General features: G+C 47.4%; 1 protein-coding gene across 2 annotated transcripts in view; it reads left to right on the top strand.

The window, feature by feature from the left end:
- The window catches only part of LOC133665355 (C-C chemokine receptor type 3-like), a 22580-nt gene extending 5022 nt beyond the window's left edge, over positions 1-17558 (top strand). The window contains exons 2-3 of one of the 2 annotated variants that reach the window (XM_062070637.1): positions 524-661; positions 16248-17558. In XM_062070637.1, the coding sequence (XP_061926621.1) occupies positions 16259-17344 (1086 nt within the window). In that variant the 5' untranslated portion in view covers positions 524-661; positions 16248-16258 and the 3' untranslated portion in view covers positions 17345-17558. Of the gene's footprint in view, positions 1-523; positions 662-15968; positions 16185-16247 lie in introns of those variants that run through there. The other variant, XM_062070638.1, reaches the window with a different exon arrangement.
- Positions 17559-18277: the final 719 nt, after the last annotated feature.

Raw genomic sequence — 18277 nt, forward strand, 5'->3', positions numbered from 1 at the left:
CCCAGGTTTAAATATTAACCATGTCGTACCTAAGTATTACCCAGGTTTTACCCAGGTTTCAGTATCACCCAAGTATTACCCAGGTTTTACCCAGGTTTCAGTATTACCCAAGTATTACCCAGGTTTTACCCAAGAATTACCCAGGTTTTACCCAAGTATTACCCAGGTTTTACCCGAGTATCATCCAGGTTTTACCTTAGTTGTACAGAAGTTGTACTGAAGCTCACAAGTAGTTTTTAGGTAGCTCCCTGTGATCATGGTGACACTAAAAAGTAGTTCCTCTGTGTTAGCACTATGGCTAATACTTCTACTATATTTATACTTATACTAATATTCAGGTCACATGGAGTATTCTTGGTGCTTTTTAGAGGACTTCAAGCTGTACTAGTCTACTCCCATTCTTAGCCACCTCTTACTTGCCATATGTCATGACTTAGAATGCCAAAAACATATTGTCTCTCAGCAGGATTGACTACATGCCAAATAAGTACACTTCCTCTTTCACGCACACACACACTTACAGAGATTGGAGGAGTGGGCGTGGTCTAGAGAGTGAGGAGTGGGCGTGGTCTAGAGCGTGAGGAGTGGGCGTGGTCTAGAGAGTGAGGAGGTTGTTGTCCATCAGTCGTCGTCTCGTCTTCCTTCCACACTAAAGACTTTGGTGAGTTTATGATCAAATATGATCGTTTAATAATCAAATATGATTGTTTTATAATCAAATATGATTTTTTATGATCAAATATGATTGTTTTATAATCAAATATGATTGTTCTATAATCAAATATGATTGTTTTATAATCAAATATGATTGTTTATGATCAAATATGATTGTTTTATAATCAAATATGATTGTTCTATAATCAAATATGATTGTTTTATAATCAAATATGATTGTTTATGATCAAATATGATTGTTTTATAATCAAATATGATTAGTATACATATATAATATGTATACTAAGAATATTTGAGGTGTTTATTTTTGTCTTCTGACACTCAAAGTTTGTTTGGTTGATGAAAATGTTCATTACAATCATCATAATCATCATCATAATAATTATCATAATTATAATAATAATAATAGTAATAGTAATAATAATTATAATGGTAATAAACAATTAATAATTAAAAGCAATAATAATAATTATAATCATAATAATAATGGTGATACTAATACAAGTAATAATAATAAAAATAGTAATAATAATAATAATACTCTTAATAATAATAATAATAACCGTGATAATAATAGAAGCAATAATTATAATCATAATAATAATAATGGGAAAAATTAATAATAGTAATAATAATAATAATAACCCTGAAAATATTAAAAGCAATAATAACATTTATAATCATCATCATAATAACAATAATAATGTTAATAATAATAATAATAATAATAATAACCATGATAGTAATATAAGGAATGATAATAATCATCATTATAATAACAATACTAATAACAGGAATGATAATGATCATCATATTAATAATAATAATATTACTAGAACTACTAATAAAAAGGACAGATGAGAGGAATAAGAAATTATTATGATTTTATGGATTTTTAGCGTAAACAAAGATGGTGAAAAGATAAAGTTGTGGAGAAATATTTCATCAGACTCACACCTCATGTCTTATCTGCAGGAAGTATAATATTTATATGTACTCATAATCATAACACTCATTTATATGTACTCATAATCATAACACTCATTTATATGTACTCATAATCATAACACTTATTTATATGTACTCATAATCAAACTCAAGGATATTACAAAATACTTTCAAATGTAGTAAAATACAATAATTGTTTTAACATGTATAATATTCATATTTATAGTATTTAACATGTATAATATTCATATTTATAGTATTTAACATGTATAATGTTCATATTTATAGTATTTAACATGTATAATATTCATATTTATAGTATTTAACATGTACAATGTTCATATTTATAGTATTTAACATGTATAATATTGATTGATTGATATTTATTGTTTTTAATATGTCCAATATTCATATATAGAGTGTTTAACATGTACAATGTTGTTTTGAACATGTGAAATATGAATCACAGCTACTTTCTTCATCAAAGGAGACTTTTCTGTGAAGATAATAAAATATCATCAATAATAATCATCATTCATTATTAATAATAATAAATGCCTCTTTTATAAAAACTTTGAAAGTAATGTAACATTATAAAACAAAAACTATTTAAATGATAAGAATAAACAACAAATAGACATACGCAATAAAGCAAAATAAAAGTTTTTTTATTAAGAACAATAAAAACATCTTTCATTAAAAAAAGGATCTTTAATAAATAAAATATATACTTAATAAAGCCTTCCGCCCCAATGCAGCTGAGAAAGGCTCCAGCACCCCCGCGACCCCAAAAAGGGACAAGCAGTAGTAAATGGATGGATGGAAAGAAAAATACAATTTTCTAAGAAAGAGTATATTTAATAAAGAATAATAAAAGTGTACTTAATAAAGAATAATAAAAGTGTATTTAATAAAGAATAATAAAAGTGTATTTAATAAAGAATAATAAAAGTATCTTTAATAAAGAATAATAAAAGTGTATTTAATAAAGAATAACAAAAGTGTATTTAATAAAGAATAATAAAAGTGTATTTAATAAAGAATAATAAAAGTGTATTTAATAAAGAATGATAAAAGTGTATTTAATAAAAAATAATAAAAGTGTATTTAATAAAGAAGAATAAAAGTATCTTTAATAAAGAAGAATAAAAGTGTATTTAATAAAAAATATTAAAAGTGTATTTAATAAAGAATAACAAAAGTGTATTTAATAAAGAATAATAAAAGTGTATTTAATAAAGAATAATAAAAGTATCTTTAATAAAGAATAATAAAAGTGTATTTAATAAAGAATAATAAAAGTGTATTTAATAAAGAATAATAAAAGTATCTTTAATAAAGAATAATAAAAGTGTATTTAATAAAAAATAATAAAAGTGTATTTAATAAAGAAGAATAAAAGTATCTTTAATAAAGAATAATAAAAGTGTATTTAATAAAAAATAATAAAAGTGTATTTAATAAAGAAGAATAAAAGTATCTTTAATAAAGAATAATAAAAGTATCTTTAATAAAGAATAATAAAAGTGTATTTAATGAAGAATAATAAAAGTGTATTTAATAAAGAATAATCAAAGTGTATTTAATAAAGACTACAAAAAGTCCTGGTTGAAAGGGAGTCACGTTTGGGAAGTGTTATGTCACACACCAAGTGGGAGTGTCAGGACGTGTAAAAAGTTGCAGTCAGCACTTTCACTTCTGCCTTTGAGGTGACTAACACCGAGGAGGAGCGACTCCATCACAAAGCTGCACTCACCAACGTCATGTAGTAACAACGAGGAGGAGTGACTCCATCACCAACGTCATGTAGTAACAACGAGGAGGAGCGACTCCATCACCAACGTCATGTAGTAACAACGAGGAGGAGCGACTCCATCACCAACGTCATGTAGTAACAACGAGGCGGAGCGACTCCATCACCAACGTCATGTAGTAACACCGAGGAGGAGCGACTCCATCACAAAGCTGCACTCACCAACGTCATGTAGTAACAACGAGGAGGAGTGACTCCATCACCAACGTCATGTAGTAACAACGAGGAGGAGCGACTCCATCACCAACGTCATGTAGTAACAACGAGGAGGAGCGACTCCATCACCAACGTCATGTAGTAATAACGAGGAGGAGCGACTCCATCACCAACGTCATGTAGTAACACCGAGGAGGAGCGACTCCATCACCAACGTCATGTAGTAACACCGAGGAGGAGCGACTCCATCACCAACGTCATGTAGTAACACCGAGGAGGAGCGACTCCATCACCAACGTCATGTAGTAACACCGAGGAGGAGCGACTCCATCACCAACGTCATGTAGTAACACCGAGGAGGAGCGACTCCATCACCAACGTCATGTAGTAACACAGAGGAGGAGCGACTCCATCACCAACGTCATGTAGTAACACCGAGGAGGAGCGACTCCATCACCAACGTCATGTAGTAACAACGAGGAGGAGCGACTCCATCACCAACGTCATGTAGTAACAACGAGGAGGAGTGACTCCATCACCAACGTCATGTAGTAACAACGAGGAGGAGCGACTCCATCACCAACGTCATGTAGTAACAACGAGGAGGAGTGACTCCATCACCAACGTCATGTAGTAACAACGAGGAGGAGCGACTCCATCACCAACGTCATGTAGTAACAACGAGGAGGAGCGACTCCATCACCAACGTCATGTAGTAACAACGAGGAGGAGCGACACCATCACCAACGTCATGTAGTAACAACGAGGAGGAGCGACTCCATCACCAACGTCAAGTAGTAACACCGAGGAGGAGCGACTCCATCACCAACGTCATGTAGTAACAACGAGGAGAAGCGACTCCATCACCAACGTCATGTAGTAACAACGAGGAGGAGCGACTCCATCACCAACGTCATGTAGTAACAACGAGGAGGAGCGACTCCATCACCAACGTCATGTAGTAACAACGAGGAGGAGCGACTCCATCACCAACGTCATGTAGTAACAACGAGGAGGAGCGACTCCATCACCAACGTCATATAGTAACAACGAGGAGGAGCGACTCCATCACCAACGTCATGTAGTAACAACGAGGAGGAGCGACTCCATCACCAACGTCATGTAGTAACAACGAGGAGGAGCGACTCCATCACCAACGTCATGTAGTAACAACGAGGAGGAGCGACTCCATCACCAACGTCATGTAGTAACACAGAGGAGGAGCGACTCCATCACCAACGTCATGTAGTAACACAGAGGAGGAGCGACTCCATCACCAACGTCATGTAGTAACACAGAGGAGGAGCGACTCCATCACCAACGTCATGTAGTAACAACGAGGAGGAGCGACTCCATCACCAACGTCATGTAGTAACAACGAGGAGGAGCGACTCCATCACCAACGTCATGTAGTAATAACGAGGAGGAGCGACTCCATCACCAACGTCATGTAGTAACACAGAGGAGGAGCGACTCCATCACCAACGTCATGTAGTAACACCGAGGAGGAGCGACTCCATCACCAACGTCATGTAGTAACAACGAGGAGGAGCGACTCCATCACCAACGTCATGTAGTAACAACGAGGAGGAGCGACTCCATCACCAACGTCATGTAGTAATAACGAGGAGGAGCGACTCCATCACCAACGTCATGTAGTAACACCGAGGAGGAGCGACTCCATCACCAACGTCATGTAGTAACACCGAGGAGGAGCGACTCCATCACCAACGTCATGTAGTAACACCGAGGAGGAGCGACTCCATCACCAACGTCATGTAGTAACAACGAGGAGGAGCGACTCCATCACCAACGTCATGTAGTAACACCGAGGAGGAGCGACTCCATCACCAACGTCATGTAGTAACAACGAGGAGGAGCGACTCCATCACCAACGTCATGTAGTAACAACGAGGAGGAGCGACTCCATCACCAACGTCATGTAGTAACACCGAGGAGGAGCGACTCCATCACCAACGTCATGTAGTAACACCGAGGAGGAGCGACTCCATCACCAACGTCATGTAGTAACAACGAGGAGGAGCGACTCCATCACCAACGTCATGTAGTAATAACGAGGAGGAGCGACTCCATCACCAACGTCATGTAGTAACAACGAGGAGGAGCGACTCCATCACCAACGTCATGTAGTAACACCGAGGAGGAGCGACTCCATCACCAACGTCATGTAGTAACAACGAGGAGGAGCGACTCCATCACCAACGTCATGTAGTAACACCGAGGAGGAGCGACTCCATCACCAACGTCATGTAGTAACAACGAGGAGGAGCGACTCCATCACCAACGTCATGTAGTAACACCGAGGAGGAGCGACTCCATCACCAACGTCATGTAGTAACAACGAGGAGGAGCGACTCCATCACCAACGTCATGTAGTAACACCGAGGAGGAGCGACTCCATCACCAACGTCATGTAGTAACAACGAGGAGGAGCGACTCCATCACCAACGTCATGTAGTAACAACGAGGAGGAGCGACTCCATCACCAACGTCATGTAGTAACACCGAGGAGGAGCGACTCCATCACCAACGTCATGTAGTAACACCGAGGAGGAGCGACTCCATCACCAACGTCAAGTAGTAACAACGAGGAGGAGCGACTCCATCACCAACGTCATGTAGTAACACCGAGGAGGAGCGACTCCATCACCAACGTCATGTAGTAACACCGAGGAGGAGCGACTCCATCACCAACGTCATGTAGTAACAACGAGGAGGAGCGACTCCATCACCAACGTCATGTAGTAACACCGAGGAGGAGCGACTCCATCACCAACGTCATGTAGTAACAACGAGGAGGAGCGACTCCATCACCAACGTCATGTAGTAACACCGAGGAGGAGCGACTCCATCACCAACGTCATGTAGTAACACCGAGGAGGAGCGACTCCATCACCAACGTCATGTAGTAACACCGAGGAGGAGCGACTCCATCACCAACGTCATGTAGTAACACCGAGGAGGAGCGACTCCATCACCAACGTCATGTAGTAACACCGAGGAGGAGCGACTCCATCACCAACGTCATGTAGTAACAACGAGGAGGAGCGACTCCATCACCAACGTCATGTAGTAACAACGAGGAGGAGCGACTCCATCACCAACGTCATGTAGTAACAACGAGGAGGAGCGACTCCATCACCAACGTCATGTAGTAACAACGAGGAGGAGAGACTCCATCACCAACGTCATGTAGTAACACCGAGGAGGAGCGACTCCATCACCAACGTCATGTAGTAACAACGAGGAGGAGCGACTCCATCACCAACGTCATGTAGTAACAACGAGGAGGAGCGACTCCATCACCAACGTCATGTAGTAACACAGAGGAGGAGCGACTCCATCACCAACGTCATGTAGTAACGAGGAGGAGCGACTCCATCACCAACGTCATGTAGTAACAACGAGGAGGAGCGACTCCATCACCAACGTCATGTAGTAACAACGAGGAGGAGCGACTCCATCACCAACGTCATGTAGTAACAACGAGGAGGAGCGACTCCATCACCAACGTCATGTAGTAACAACGAGGAGGAGCGACTCCATCACCAACGTCATGTAGTAACACCGAGGAGGAGCGACTCCATCACCAACGTCATGTAGTAACAACGAGTAGGAGCGACTCCATCACCAACGTCATGTATTAACACCGAGGAGGAGCGACTCCATCACCAACGTCATGTAATAACACCGAGGAAGAGCGACTCCATCACCAACGTCATGTAGTAACACCGAGGAGGAGCGACTCCATCACCAACGTCATGTAGTAACAACGAGGAGGAGCGACTCCATCACCAACGTCATGTAGTAACACCGAGGAGGAGCGACTCCATCACCAACGTCATGTAGTAACACCGAGGAGGAGCGACTCCATCACCAACGTCATGTAGTAACACCGAGGAGGAGCGACTCCATCACCAACGTCATGTAGTAACACCGAGGAGGAGCGACTCCATCACCAACGTCATGTAGTAACACCGAGGAGGAGCGACTCCATCACCAACGTCATGTAGTAACAACGAGGAGGAGCGACTCCATCACCAACGTCATGTAGTAACAACGAGGAGGAGCGACTCCATCACCAACGTCATGTAGTAACAACGAGGAGGAGCGACTCCATCACCAACGTCATGTAGTAACAACGAGGAGGAGCGACTCCATCACCAACGTCATGTAGTAACAACGAGGAGGAGCGACTCCATCACCAACGTCATGTAGTAACACCGAGGAGGAGCGACTCCATCACCAACGTCATGTAGTAACAACGAGGAGAAGCGACTCCATCACCAACGTCATGTAGTAACAACGAGGAGGAGCGACTCCATCACCAACGTCATGTAGTAACAACGAGGAGGAGCGACTCCATCACCAACGTCATGTAGTAACAACGAGGAGGAGCGACTCCATCACCAACGTCATGTAGTAACAACGAGGAGGAGCGACTCCATCACCAACGTCATGTAGTAACAACGAGGAGGAGCGACTCCATCACCAACGTCATGTAGTAACAACGAGGAGGAGCGACTCCATCACCAACGTCATGTAGTAACAACGAGGAGGAGCGACTCCATCACCAACGTCATGTAGTAACAACGAGGAGGAGCGACTCCATCACCAACGTCATGTAGTAACACAGAGGAGGAGCGACTCCATCACCAACGTCATGTAGTAACGAGGAGGAGCGACTCCATCACCAACGTCATGTAGTAACAACGAGGAGGAGCGACTCCATCACCAACGTCATGTAGTAACAACGAGGAGGAGCGACTCCATCACCAACGTCATGTAGTAACAACGAGGAGGAGCGACTCCATCACCAACGTCATGTAGTAACAACGAGGAGGAGCGACTCCATCACCAACGTCATGTAGTAACACCGAGGAGGAGCGACTCCATCGACAACGTCATGTAGTAACAACGAGTAGGAGCGACTCCATCACCAACGTCATGTATTAACACCGAGGAGGAGCGACTCCATCACCAACGTCATGTAATAACACCGAGGAAGAGCGACTCCATCACCAACGTCATGTAGTAACACCGAGGAGGAGCGACTCCATCACCAACGTCATGTAGTAACAACGAGGAGGAGCGACTCCATCACCAACGTCATGTAGTAACACCGAGGAGGAGCGACTCCATCACCAACGTCATGTAGTAACACCGAGGAGGAGCGACTCCATCACCAACGTCATGTAGTAACACCGAGGAGGAGCGACTCCATCACCAACGTCATGTAGTAACACCGAGGAGGAGCGACTCCATCACCAACGTCATGTAGTAACAACGAGGAGGAGCGACTCCATCACCAACGTCATGTAGTAACACCGAGGAGGAGCGACTCCATCACCAACGTCATGTAGTAACACCGAGGAGGAGCGACTCCATCACCAACGTCATGTAGTAACACCGAGGAGGAGCGACTCCATCACCAACGTCATGTAGTAACACCGAGGAGGAGCGACTCCATCACCAACGTCATGTAGTAACAACGAGGAGGAGCGACTCCATCACCAACGTCATGTAGTAACAACGAGGAGGAGCGACTCCATCACCAACGTCATGTAGTAACAACGAGGAGGAGCGACTCCATCACCAACGTCATGTAGTAACAACGAGGAGGAGCGACTCCATCACCAACGTCATGTAGTAACAACGAGGAGGAGCGACTCCATCACCAACGTCATGTAGTAACAACGAGGAGGAGCGACTCCATCACCAACGTCATGTAGTAACACCGAGGAGGAGCGACTCCATCACCAACGTCATGTAGTAACAACGAGGAGAAGCGACTCCATCACCAACGTCATGTAGTAACAACGAGGAGGAGCGACTCCATCACCAACGTCATGTAGTAACAACGAGGAGGAGCGACTCCATCACCAACGTCATGTAGTAACAACGAGGAGGAGCGACTCCATCACCAACGTCATGTAGTAACAACGAGGAGGAGCGACTCCATCACCAACGTCATGTAGTAACAACGAGGAGGAGCGACTCCATCACCAACGTCATGTAGTAACAACGAGGAGGAGCGACTCCATCACCAACGTCATGTAGTAACAACGAGGAGGAGCGACTCCATCACCAACGTCATGTAGTAACAACGAGGAGGAGCGACTCCATCACCAACGTCATGTAGTAACACAGAGGAGGAGCGACTCCATCACCAACGTCATGTAGTAACACAGAGGAGGAGCGACTCCATCACCAACGTCATGTAGTAACACAGAGGAGGAGCGACTCCATCACCAACGTCATGTAGTAACAACGAGGAGGAGCGACTCCATCACCAACGTCATGTAGTAACAACGAGGAGGAGCGACTCCATCACCAACGTCATGTAGTAATAACGAGGAGGAGCGACTCCATCACTAACGTCATGTAGTAACACCGAGGAGGAGCGACTCCATCACCAACGTCATGTAGTAACACCGAGGAGGAGCGACTCCATCACCAACGTCATGTAGTAACAACGAGGAGGAGCGACTCCATCACCAACGTCATGTAGTAACACCGAGGAGGAGCGACTCCATCACCAACGTCATGTAGTAACAACGAGGAGGAGCGACTCCATCACCAACGTCATGTAGTAACAACGAAGAGGAGCGACTCCATCACCAACGTCATGTAGTAACAACGAGGAGGAGCGACTCCATCACCAACGTCATGTAGTAACAACGAGGAGGAGCGACTCCATCACCAACGTCATGTAGTAACAACGAAGAGGAGCGACTCCATCACCAACGTCATGTAGTAACACCGAGGAGGAGCGACTCCATCACCAACGTCATGTAGTAACAACGAGGAGGAGCGACTCCATCACCAACGTCATGTAGTAACACAGAGGAGGAGCGACTCCATCACCAACGTCATGTAGTAACAACGAGGAGGAGCGACTCCATCACCAACGTCATGTAGTAACAACGAGGAGGAGCGACTCCATCACCAACGTCATGTAGTAACAACGAGGAGGAGCGACTCCATCACCAACGTCATGTAGTAATAACGAGGAGGAGCGACTCCATCACCAACGTCATGTAGTAACACCGAGGAGGAGCGACTCCATCACCAACGTCATGTAGTAACACCGAGGAGCAGCGACTCCATCACCAACGTCATGTAGTAACACCGAGGAGGAGCGACTCCATCACCAACGTCATGTAGTAACAACGAGGAGGAGCGACTCCATCACCAACGTCATGTAGTAACACCGAGGAGGAGCGACTCCATCACCAACGTCATGTAGTAACAACGAGGAGGAGCGACTCCATCACCAACGTCATGTAGTAACACCGAGGAGGAGCGACTCCATCACCAACGTCATGTAGTAACAACGAGGAGGAGCGACTCCATCACCAACGTCATGTAGTAACAACGAGGAGGAGCGACTCCATCACCAACGTCATGTAGTAACACCGAGGAGGAGCGACTCCATCACCAACGTCATGTAGTAACACCGAGGAGGAGCGACTCCATCACCAACGTCATGTAGTAACAACGAGGAGGAGCGACTCCATCACCAACGTCATGTAGTAATAACGAGGAGGAGCGACTCCATCACCAACGTCATGTAGTAACACCGAGGAGGAGCGACTCCATCACCAACGTCATGTAGTAACACCGAGGAGGAGCGACTCCATCACCAACGTCATGTAGTAACAACGAGGAGGAGCGACTCCATCACCAACGTCATGTAGTAACACCGAGGAGGAGCGACTCCATCACCAACGTCATGTAGTAACAACGAGGAGGAGCGACTCCATCACCAACGTCATGTAGTAACACCGAGGAGGAGCGACTCCATCACCAACGTCATGTAGTAACAACGAGGAGGAGCGACTCCATCACCAACGTCATGTAGTAACACCGAGGAGGAGCGACTCCATCACCAACGTCATGTAGTAACAACGAGGAGGAGCGACTCCATCACCAACGTCATGTAGTAACAACGAGGAGGAGCGACTCCATCACCAACGCCATGTAGTAACACCGAGGAGGAGCGACTCCATCACCAACGTCATGTAGTAACACCGAGGAGGAGCGACTCCATCACCAACGTCATGTAGTAACAACGAGGAGGAGCGGCTCCATCACCAACGTCATGTAGTAACAACGAGGAGGAGCGACTCCATCACCAACGTCATGTAGTAACAACGAGGAGGAGCGACTCCATCACCAACGTCATGTAGTAACAACGAGGAGGAGCGACTCCATCACCAACGTCATGTAGTAACAACAAGGAGGAGCGACTCCATCACCAACGTCATGTAGTAACAACGAGGAGGAGCGACTCCATCACCAACGTCATGTAGTAACAACGAGGAGGAGCGACTCCATCACCAACGTCATGTAGTAACAACGAGGAGGAGCGACTCCATCACCAACGTCATGTAGTAACACAGAGGAGGAGCGACTCCATCACCAACGTCATGTAGTAACAACGAGGAGGAGCGACTCCATCACCAACGTCATGTAGTAACAACGAGGAGGAGCGACTCCATCACCAACGTCATGTAGTAACACAGAGGAGGAGCGACTCCATCACCAACGTCATGTAGTAACACAGAGGAGGAGCGACTCCATCACCAACGTCATGTAGTAACAACGAGGAGGAGCGACTCCATCACCAACGTCATGTAGTAACAACGAGGAGGAGCGACTCCATCACCAACGTCATGTAGTAACAACGAGGAGGAGCGACTCCATCACCAACGTCATGTAGTAATAACGAGGAGGAGCGACTCCATCACCAACGTCATGTAGTAACACCGAGGAGGAGCGACTCCATCACCAACGTCATGTAGTAACACCGAGGAGGAGCGACTCCATCACCAACGTCATGTAGTAACAACGAGGAGGAGCGACTCCATCACCAACGTCATGTAGTAACAACGAGGAGGAGCGACTCCATCACCAACGTCATGTAGTAACAACGAGGAGGAGCGACTCCATCACCAACGTCATGTAGTAACACCGAGGAGGAGCGACTCCATCACCAACGTCATGTAGTAACACCGAGGAGGAGCGACTCCATCACCAACGTCATGTAGTAACACCGAGGAGGAGCGACTCCATCACCAACGTCATGTAGTAACAACGAGGAGGAGCGACTCCATCACCAACGTCATGTAGTAACAACGAGGAGGAGCGACTCCATCACCAACGTCATGTAGTAACAACGAGGAGGAGCGACTCCATCACCAACGTCATGTAGTAACACCGAGGAGGAGCGACTCCATCACCAACGTCATGTAGTAACAACGAGGAGGAGCGACTCCATCACCAACGTCATGTAGTAACAACGAGGAGGAGCGACTCCTTCACCAACGTCATGTAGTAACACCGAGGAGGAGCGACTCCATCACCAACGTCATGTTGTAACAACGAGGAGGAGCGACTCCATCACCAACGTCATGTAGTAACAACGAGGAGGAGCGACTCCATCACCAACGTCATGTAGTAACAACGAGGAGGAGCGACTCCATCACCAACGTCATGTAGTAACAACGAGGAGGAGCGACTCCATCACCAACGTCATGTAGTAACAACGAGGAGGAGCGACTCCATCACCAACGTCATGTAGTAACAACGAGGAGGAGCAACTCCATCACCAACGTCATGTAGCAACAACGAGGAGGAGCGACTCCATCACCAACGTCATGTAGTAACAACGAGGAGGAGCGACTCCATCACCAACGTCATGTAGTAACAACGAGGAGGAGCGACTCCATCACCAACGTCATGTAGTAACAACGAGGAGGAGCGACTCCATCACCAACGTCATGTAGTAACACCGAGGAGGAGCGACTCCATCACAAAGCTGCACTCACCAACGTCATGTAGTAACAACGAGGAGGAGTGACTCCATCACCAACGTCATGTAGTAACACCGAGGAGGAGTGACTCCATCACAAAGCTGCACTCACCAACGTCATGTAGTAACAACGAGGAGGAGTGACTCCATCACCAACGTCATGTAGTAACACCGAGGAGGAGCGACTCCATCACCAACGTCATGTAGTAACACCGAGGAGGAGTGACTTCATCACATAGGTGCACTCACCAACGTCATGTAGTAACAACGAGGAGGAGCGACTCCATCACCAACGTCATGTAGTAACACCGAGGAGGAGCGACTCCATCACAAAGCTGCACTCACCAACGTCATGTAGTAACAACGAGGAGGAGTGACTCCATCACCAACGTCATGTAGTAACACCGAGGAGGAGTGACTCCATCACAAAGCTGCACTCACCAACGTCATGTAGTAACAACGAGGAGGAGCGACTCCATCACCAACGTCATGTAGTAACAACGAGGAGGAGCGACTCCATCACCAACGTCATGTAGTAACAACGAGGAGGAGCGACTCCATCACCAACGTCATGTAGTAACAACGAGGAGGAGCGACTCCATCACCAACGTCATGTAGTAACAACGAGGAGGAGCGACTCCATCACCAACGTCATGTAGTAACAACGAGGAGGAGCGACTCCATCACCAACGCCATGTAGTAACACCGAGGAGGAGCGACTCCATCACCAACGTCATGTTGTAACAACGAGGAGGAGCGACTCCATCACCAACGTCATGTAGTAACAACGAGGAGGAGCGACTCCATCACCAACGTCATGTAGTAACAACGAGGAGGAGCGACTCCATCACCAAAGTCATGTAGTAACAACGAGGAGGAGCGACTCCATCACCAACGTCATGTAGTAACAACGAGGAGGAGCGACTCCATCACCAACGTCATGTAGTAACAACGAGGAGGAGCGACTCCATCACCAACGTCATGTAGTAACAACGAGGAGGAGCGACTCCATCACCAACATCATGTAGTAACAACGAGGAGGAGCGACTCCATCACCAACATCATGTAGTAACAACGAGGAGGAGCGACTCCATCACCAACGTCATGTAGTAACAACGAGGAGGAGCGACTCCATCACCAACGTCATGTAGTAACAACGAGGAGGAGCGACTCCATCACCAAAGTCATGTAGTAACAACGAGGAGGAGCGACTCCATCACCAACGTCATGTAGTAACAACGAGGAGGAGCGACTCCATCACCAACGTCATGTAGTAACAACGAGGAGGAGCGACTCCATCACCAACGTCATGTAGTAACAACGAGGAGGAGCGACTCCATCACCAACGTCATGTAGTAACAACGAGGAGGAGCGACTCCATCACCAACGTCATGTAGTAACAACGAGGAGGAGTGCAGAGACTCGCTGCCGGTCTGAGTCCTGCTTGGTCAATATGTACTTCTAGGTCAGGACAAGAACTGCACAGGACTACATACAAGACTGGATTGTGGCCCACAATATGTGGTATAGGTCTACCAGCACCTCCAAGTCCGAGTCCATGGTTCTCGCCCAGAAAAGGGTGGAGTGCCGTCTGCGGGTTGGGGAGGAGACCCTGCCCCAAGTGGAGGAGTTCAAGTACCTGGGAGTCTTGTTCACGAGTGAGGGAAGAGTGGATGGTGAGATCGACAGGCGGATCGGTGTGGCGTCTTCAGTAATGCGGACGCTGTATCTATCCGTTGTGGTGAAGAAGGAGCCGAGCCGGAAGGCAAACCTCTCAATTTACCGGTCGATATACGTTCCCATCCTCACCTATGGTCATGAGCTTTGGGTTATGACCGAAAGGACAAGATCACGGGTACAAGCGGCCCAAATCCGTTTCCTCCGCCGGGTGGCGGGTCTCTCCCTTAGAGATAGGGTGAGAAGCTCTGCCATCCGGGAGGAGTTCAAAGTCCTCATCGAGAGGACAAAGATGAGGTGGTTCGGGCATCTGGTCAGGATGCCACCCGAACGCCTCCCTAGGGAGGTGTCTGACCGGTAGGAGGCCACGGGGAAGACCCAGGGCACGTTGGGGAGACTATGTCTCCCGGCTGGCCTGGGAACGCCTCGGGATTCCCCGGGAGGAGCTGGACCAAGTGGCTGGGGAGAGGGAAGTCTGGGCTTCCCTGTTCCCATCCTCACCTATGGTCATGAGCTTTGGGTTATGACCGAAAGGACAAGATCACGGGTACAAGCGGCTCAAATCCGTTTCCTCCGCCGGGTGGTGGGTCTCTCCCTTAGAGATAGGGTGAGAAGCTCTGTCATCCGGGAGGAGTTCAAAGTCCTCATCGAGAGGACAAAGATGAGGTGGTTCGGGCATCTGGTCAGGATGCCACCCGAACGCCTCCCTAGGGAGGTGTCTGACCGGTAGGAGGCCACGGGGAAGACCCAGGACACGTTGGGGAGACTATGTCTCCCGGCTGGCCTGGGAATACCTCGGGATCCCCCGGGAGGAGCTCAAAGTCCTCATCGAGAGGACAAAGATGAGGTGGTTCGGGCATCTGGTCAGGATGCCACCCGAACGCCTCCCTAGGTTTAGGGCACGTCTGACCGGTAGGAGGCCACGGGGAAGACCCAGGACACGTTGGGGAGACTATGTCTCCCGGCTGGCCTGGGAACGCCTCGGGATCCCCCGGGAGGAGCTGGACCAAGTGGCTGGGGCGAGGGAAGTCTGGGCTTCTCTGCTTAGGCGACCTGACCTCGGATAAGCGGAAGAAGGTGGATGGATGTCGTATATGAGTTGAGACCATGTGAGATTAATTCTTTCTTCTATTTGTGCAGGACAATCCGCGATGGACCCGCCTGACGATCAGTACTCTCTCCTCCAGGAGCTCCTGAACATGATCAACGAGAGCACGTACGACCCGAGCTACGTTCAGACCGAAACTGTCAAGCTGTGTCCCAAGTTGTTGGTTAACGACTTTGGTTCCGACTTCAACCCGCCGTTCTACTACTTCAACTTCCTGCTGAGTTACCTGGGCAACGGCCTGGTGCTCTACATCATCTTCAAGTACGAGAAGCTCAACACGGTGACCAACATCTTCCTGCTCAACCTGGTCTTGTCCAACATCCTGTTCGCCTCCAGTCTGCCCTTCTGGGCCACCTACTTCCTGTCCCAGTGGGTCTTTGGCAGCGTTCTGTGCAAGATGGTGAGCAGCGCCTACTTCATCGGCTTCTACAGCTCCATCCTCTTCCTCACGCTCATGACCTTCGACCGCTACCTGGCGGTGGTGCACGCCGTGTCGGCCGCCAAGAGCCGCAAGCGGAGCTACGCCCTGGTTTCCTCGGCGGTGGTGTGGTGCGTCAGCATCTTGGCCAGCCTGAAAGAGCTGGTGTTCCAGAACGTGTGGGAGAACCCCCCGTACGGCCTGGTCTGCGAGGAGACGGGCTACTCCAGGGAGACCATGGACTTCTGGCGCCTGGTCAGCTACTACCAGCAGTTCTCCGTCTTCTTCCTGCTGCCGCTCCTCATGGTGACGTACTGCTACGTCAGCATCACCGTGCGCATCATGTCCACGCGCATGAAGGAGAAGTGTCGCGCCGTCAAGCTCATCTTCATCATCATCTTCACCTTCTTCGTGTGCTGGACGCCCTACAACGTGGTCATCCTGCTGCAGGCCGTGCACAGCTCCGGCGAGGAGAAGGACTGCGACGACTCCAACGCGCTGGACTACGCCATGTTCGTGACGCGCAACATCGCCAACTTGTACTGCTGCATCAGCCCCGTCTTCTACACCTTCGTGGGGAAGAAGTTTCAGAGCCACTTCAGGAGAATCCTGGTGAAGAAGCTGCCGTGTCTGAGGAGACACCTCAGCCTCAGCAGCTTCTCAACCAGGTCCTCCTCGCAGAAGACGCCACACTCCGAGTACGAGTGCTAAACAAGCGCATGCTCGCGCTCTTGGTAGCGATGTACGCTAGCTGTTTGTGGCCTTCTTTAATATACGTACAGTACGTACAAATATACATACATATATACCCGCTAGTAACCACTATTTTGCTTGCAAGGTTGTTTCATAATCCTTCAACTGCTTAACATGTTTGGTGTTGCAAATATTACTCACACATTTGTTTTGTGGCCAATAAAATCTTTTATTTTTGGAGAAAGGTGCTAGTATCAGTTGAAAATGATGAACCACGTGGTCAGAGGCAGCACGGTGGGTAGCGGTTAACGCTCACGCTCCAGCCCCGCCTTCCTTGTCCAGAGTGTACTCCACCTTCCTTGTCCAGGGTCTACCCCTACTTCCTTGTCCAGAGTGTACACCTCCTTCCTTGTCCAGGGTGTAACCCGCCTTCCTTGTCCAGGGTCTACCCCTACTTCCTTGTCCAGAGTGTACCCCTCCTTCCTTGTCCAGGGTCTACCCCTACTTCCTTGTCCAGAGTGTACCCCTCCTTCCTTGTCCAGGGTCTACCCCTACTTCCTTGTCCAGGGTGAATCCCTCCTTCCTTGTCCAGAGTGTACACCGCCTTCCTTGTCCAGAGTGTACAACACCTTCCTTGTCCAGAGTGTACACCTCCTTCCTTGTCCAGAGTGTACCCCTTCTTCCTTGTCCAGAGTGTACACCTCCTTCCTTGTCCAGAGTGTACCCCTTCTTCCTTGTCCAGACTGTAACCCACCTTCCTTGTTGAGAGTGTACTCCTTCCTTGTCCAGAGTGTAACCCACCTTCCTTGTCCAGAGTGTACGCCACCTTCCTTGTCCAGAGTGTAACCCACCTTCCTTGTCCAGAGTGTAACCCACCTTCCTTGTTGAGAGTGTACCCCTCCTTCCTTGTCCAGGGTGAATCCCTCCTTCCTTGTCCAGAGTGTACCCCTT

The sequence above is a fragment of the Entelurus aequoreus genome, linkage group LG14 (genome assembly GCF_033978785.1).
Source record: "Entelurus aequoreus isolate RoL-2023_Sb linkage group LG14, RoL_Eaeq_v1.1, whole genome shotgun sequence".
NCBI classification, from domain to species: domain Eukaryota; kingdom Metazoa; phylum Chordata; class Actinopteri; order Syngnathiformes; family Syngnathidae; genus Entelurus; species Entelurus aequoreus.